Source organism: Lissotriton vulgaris, chromosome 6 (genome assembly GCF_964263255.1).
Source record: "Lissotriton vulgaris chromosome 6, aLisVul1.2, whole genome shotgun sequence".
NCBI classification, from domain to species: Eukaryota; Metazoa; Chordata; class Amphibia; order Caudata; family Salamandridae; genus Lissotriton; species Lissotriton vulgaris.
The window spans coordinates 128,137,636-128,143,635 of NC_141694.1; the positions used below are offsets into that span (position 1 = coordinate 128,137,636).

Here is a 6,000-nt window from a genome sequence, read left to right on the forward strand (position 1 = left end):
AACTACAATTCTTAACATGGAAGGTGGCATTTTTAATTGCCATTGCCTCCCTCAGGCGAGTGAGTGCGCTACAGGCACTAACCACTCATTAACCCTTCATGCAAATACACTAAAATAAGGTAGTGCTTCGTACAAACCCTAAGTTTATGCCAAAAGTATCTCTTTCCACATCAATCAGTCCGTACAGTTGCCAGTTTTCTTTCAAAACCCGCAATCAGTAGATGAAAGAGCTCTACACACACTAGACATTAAAAGAGCTCTGCTATATCACGTTGACAGAACAAAATCATTCAGAAAGACAAAGCAACTATTTGTTGCCTTCTCACCACAGCATAAGGGTAATCCCATTTCTAAAACAGGAATAGCCAGATGGATAGTTAAGTGCATTCAAATATGCTATCAAAAGGCAAAGCGCACTTAAACAGTTCCCCCAAAAGCCCACTCAACGCGCAAAATGGGGGCATCCATGGCTTTCCTAGGAAATATTCCCCTAGAAGACATATGTAAAGCAGCTACATGGTCTACCATACACACTTTCCCTAAACACTACTGTGTTGACGTGCAAGCTAAGCAACAAGATTCTGTAGGCCAGGCTGTCCTTAAGACTCTATTTCAGACCACTGCAGCTGGTACAGGTGACCACCGCTAGAGGAGGAACTGCTATACAGTCTATGCTAAGATATGAATTCAGCAGCCCACATGCCTCGAACGGAAAATGCTACTTACCAGTATGCATCTGTTCTTGGCATGTAGGGCTGCTGACATTCATATCGCCCACCCTCCTCCTCGGTGCCTGTCACAGTTGCAGGGTTATCTCTTCTACATACATTTGCATGGTCATCTCTTACTTTCCTATACTCCATCTTTGCCACAATGGCGAAAAACTATCTGAAGATGAAGAAGATGCCCATGCGCGCTGTAGTCCAGGGGAGGAGTCACCGATCTCGTGATACTGCGAAGACTCCTCCAAGACAACACGGTGCAAACATCCGGACCCAACACTAGTCAGCGATCTATGCTAAGATATGAATGTCAGCAGCACTACATGCCAAGAACAGATGCATACTGTTAAGTAGCATTTGCCTTAGAAATCATAGCGATTAAACCTACGTAAATGTCCAGATAGACACTTTATGGTGAGGGATTCCACTGTGAAAGCACAACGCTAAATAAAAATAATCAACTAAGAATACATACTTAAATAAAATTAGATACAAATAATGTATTATATATGTATGCGCGACTCCTTTATTACTTTGGCATCTGAAATATATTTATTAATTCCCTACAGGTTGCAGCATCTGAAAAAACACAAGCATCAGCAGATATAAATCAAACTGCAAAATTAGTGTATGAAGAAGGTAAGCCAAATCTTCCAGTAATTCCTGCACAATGGTGTGCACTAAAAAAGCAAAGAAAAAGGATAGAATGTATAATAGCAGTTTTAACATTTTGAAAAAATGGTCTATGAACATCTGGGCTGCTGCACCATATCTGAAAATCATGTTATCGATGCTGATGGATATTTATTCCAGTCGTTGGGTGAAGTTTGTGGCCTGGTGCAGTGGGTCACGTTCATTCTCCAGATCCGACTGTTAGAGGTTTCATTATTTGTTAGATAACCGGCTGTTTCAGCAAAGGGTTTTGGTGGGTACAGCCTTTCTAGATTTGCCTGATCTTTATTCGTCACCAGTTGTGAGCTTTTTAGAAGGATCTTCCATGCATGTCCCCCTGCTCACAGTGCAACATCTGTAATTGCTACTGTGTACTTGCGCTTTCTTTTTCTTAAAAGTGCTATCACACTTTTATTTATAACAGTACATCACTCTCCCTGCGCTCAACGACTTGACCCAGAAAACTTCTCTGCTTTTTGATTGAGCTCACAAATGCGCACTGGGTGGATGACCAGTTTTTTTATCAGCTTAGCTGGTGCTAAGAAGGCCAAGACCGTCTAGAAACAAACCTTGTCCATGTGGATCAGTTTATGCATAGACATGTGTTGGCCAAAAAGGAGACTGCTGAGGCCCATTTGGGCCTATTCCACCAGAGCAGAGTGCCACCAAAACGGCTTTAGTGATAGGTATTCCGGTGTTTGATATATGCCAGGCTGCTACATGAATTGAACTAATTTAAATACCTTCAACAGACATGTACTATTTGTAAGTCATCCCTACTGCAGGCCTTACAGCCCTAGGGTTAGGGTGTGTTATATCACATGTGAGGGCCTATCCACATGAGCAGATAGGCCCCTGTTCTGGTCAGTCCTTTTGCTGCCAGTACAAGTGATCAGGGAAGCAATTTTAAAAGCATGTGCTGAACACTGGTAAAAACGAGTTATCCAGCTGCATGAGGGCTTCTCTGAAAATAAGGATTTTTGATATCAAACATTTCTATTAATAATCCCACACTTATCAGTGTAGACTTAATTAATAAATGCACCCTGAGGGCACCTTAGCGATGCCCCCTTTACACAAAGACCGATCCCCATAGATTAACATTGGCCACCCGACGCTGTATGGAACCCGGCCGCCCCTGTGCCGCTCGATGTGAACTCTTGGTGCTGCCTTGGACCTTGCCCCATACGCACCTTAAGACCAGGAGATTGGTCTCATAAGTCGTTCCTCCCATAGGAAATATTGCGGCCTCTGAAAAATGCACTGTTGACCTCTCAGAAGTATTTTTCTTGTAAATGTACTTACCTGATCATATTGATTCTGGTGCCTAACAATATATAAAGATGTTATTTTCACAAATTGGTGTGGATCTCCTAATTGAGTCACGTGCATCATTTATTGACTTGAGTGTATTTACAGATGTCTAGCACTCCTCTCTGAGAAGCCTAAGGCTGCTCAACCACACTAACCTCTAGAAGAGCACCTCAGTATTGCTAGAGCAAGCAACTGTTTACTCATAAGGGAATACCTGGACTCTTTGCACAGTATAGCTCATTTTGGTATACTATATAAAGACCCAGCTTCCTGCAGAAGGTATTCAACAAGTGCACTAGAGATGAACGCAAACATCAGCACCTAAAGAATCATTTCAGAGGAGGCGATTGCTCATTTACCTGGCCATTCCCCTGGGTGAACACACAGACACTGCGCAACCATCTTGGATTTTGTGATTGAGGGGCACTGTGGGATTGTTTGCAGTAGGTCAAACAGGAACTATTTAAAAAGGGGATAAGGTTTCCCTCCGAGAAATGTTACCTCATTGTTTTGGGAGTGGCCAGGAGTCTCCCCGACCCTCTAACTGGGGCGAGGCAGAAATATTGTACCCACAGGTACCTCCCTAGAACACTTTTTGGAACTAAAGAAGAGCAGAGCACTGGAGGACTAGTCCTCCCTCCTGAACCCAGGACGAAGAAGTTGACTAAAAGGGTCTGATTTCCTTTGTGTCTGCAGAAACACAAAAAGTTGCAAAATATCTTTTCCTGGAAATGCCCAGCTGACCAGTAGTACCTGGACAGGTCTCTGCTCTTGGCCCTCTCTTACGGTCTGGGGGCCTTACAGATTTCCTCCTGCGGTTGTTTGGGCACCTGAAAATGTTTTTCGAAGCTCCATGGCTTAGGGGGCAGTTGGGCGGGGGGGGGGGGGGGGGGGCTTATCCAACCAGCAGTACAACTGCATTTAATTGAATTTCAGTTTTGTCCTGGTGAGGATTCCCAGCACCTTTTCTTAAATCTTTAAATATTCATGTCTCCAATTCCCCTTATTGATTGTTTGCCATTTCTTTTTCTACTCATAAAAACTTCCTATTGATTTTGGAATCTGCTCATGGTTTTTTTCCCTGTGTATGCACTGCTTAAATACTTTACACGTTGCCTTTGATTTAAGCCTGACTGTTTCCGATCACGTTAACAGGGTTGAGCACAGGTTTAATTTAATGTGTGTAGCATCCTAGCAGTTGGGGCCCTTATCTTTTGAGAGAGACACTTGTCAATCCCAGACAATCCACTTTTCTACAATATATCAAAATGTGTAGCCCTTTCCAAGAACACAGGTGCTCTAAGTCTGACAGTATTTTTCATTAAAATATCTCCACTTGTTTCCCCTCGTGTAGTTAATTTATAAACAAAAACTGGAAAGGTTGTCATAATATTAAATGGGTTTTCTTATCACTATAGATAGACCCCTTACCTGTGGACATGGTGCTTGAAAAATTGCCTTACTTAGGTGCCTTTGTGACCACTGCTGTTCTAAGATGCCCTGACATTTTATCCTTGGAGTGCTGTTTCAGTCCTCTTAAAAAGGGAAATCGTTTTGAGTGTTTGTATGAATTAGACAAAAATGGAAATACATGATCTGTATTTTGTAGGACTACTATTGGGTATTGATAATGGCTTCAAACACTACTTGTCTTTTGTGTGATGGGATACAGCACTCTTTGATTGCCACCCCTCCTGAAATATAAAACCTTCCCTGTCAGTGTTACAGTTTTTGCCTTCCATTTCAGAATCTTCTGAGGAAGAATCGGATGATGAAATGGTTGCAGAGAAAGATTCTGATGTAAGTATTGATAGAAATTAGACTTTCTCACACACACTTGTCCTCGTGCTCAGATGTACCCTGTTCTTGAAATATTTTAACTTGCACTGTGCTGTATTTCATTTTAGGACAACTGGGAGGAGGAAGAGGACGATGTGGAACACGAAGAACAGTCGGACAATGATGAAGACATGCATATTGACAAAGGAATCAATGGGGATTCTGATCCAGACCCAGGAACTGAAAGTGATGAAGAGTAACTAAGGTCGTCTTTTCCTTTGTGTAGTGGACGAAATGGAGGACCCCAGCTTATGGAACAATTAGTTAAAACCTACTCAGCGCGGACCTGAGCCCAACATTTCTACAGGAGGGATTCTTGGAATACTCCGTTCTATCTTGGTATCCAGACTGTTTGACCATGCTGGCCTTTTTCCTCTCCTCTTGCCCTGGTATTCTATGCCACAAACGAGTAATGTTATTTTGACCTGTGGTCAAACTAAATTCCATTTGGTGGAAACAGTTTGTAGGTTGAATAAATAACTTACCACTGCTACAATGGGAGAAAGTTTTGAATCACACTTAACTGGGTGTTGACAAATTTTCTGAAAAGACAAACCAGCCAAATGGTAATTATACAGTTCGCTTCACGTAGCAGTTACAAATGGTCATTCTGCTTTTCTCCTATAAAATATTTTCTTAATATTTCAAATCACTATCCATTTGTTTTCTGCATTGTGCTCATTTACGATCCAGGCTTTTTGATCTTTGAATTGGAAGACCTGGGCTGTTTCCTTTTTAATCGGACTCCAATTTTTATATTTATGTACAAATTAAGGTATTTTGCTTTTTTTGTCATTTGATAAATAAAATTCAGCGAATCCGTTATTTTTTTTTTTAATTAACAGCCTGTATATAAATACAGTAAGTTTAAAGATGGCCAAAAGATACCGGTTTTGACTTTAAGGTGAATTTCTGCTTGTGAATATATAATGCAAAAATATGCATAATACTGTGGACTCTATTTTTTTTAATCAGTGGGTGGCCACCAGGATTACAATTTGCTCATCTGATGAATCTGAAGCAGTATGGACACATTTTTTAAAAGCAAGCTATAGGAAGCTTGAACCAGACAGCCACCGTTATAATGTACAGTATATTTGTCTATAAATGGGGGTGTTTATGGCAACTAATTAGCACCTTCTTTGTAAAGTGAATAAATATAATTCTCCTTTAACACATTATGCTGTGGTATATTTCAGATTGGTGGATGATAGATACTTTTGGAAGATGTGTGTGTGTGTATATATATATATATATGTATGTATGTATGTATGTACATGTATGTACATGTAAGATGTATATGCTCTGGTCATCTGAAATAACATTCCTCGAGTCTGGAAAAACCCTTAAAAAAACAGTGCACTATATAGTGTTTTTTTAGGGTTTTTCCAGACTCGAGGAATGTTATTTCAGATGACCAGAACATATACATCTTACAATATTTTATGGTGCG

The 6,000-nt window shown here is 40.8% G+C and overlaps 1 protein-coding gene across 1 annotated transcript in view; it reads left to right on the plus strand.

Annotated features, from left to right (window-relative positions):
• Window positions 1-5,721, plus strand: part of WDR43 (WD repeat domain 43) — a 465,298-nt gene extending 459,577 nt beyond the window's left edge. The window contains exons 16-18 of the mRNA XM_086926143.1: window positions 1,292-1,361; window positions 4,456-4,508; window positions 4,616-5,721. Coding sequence (XP_086782269.1) covers window positions 1,292-1,361; window positions 4,456-4,508; window positions 4,616-4,747 — 255 coding nt within the window. The 3' untranslated portion in view covers window positions 4,748-5,721. The remainder of the gene's footprint in view (window positions 1-1,291; window positions 1,362-4,455; window positions 4,509-4,615) is intronic.
• The last annotated feature ends 279 nt before the right edge of the window (window positions 5,722-6,000 follow it).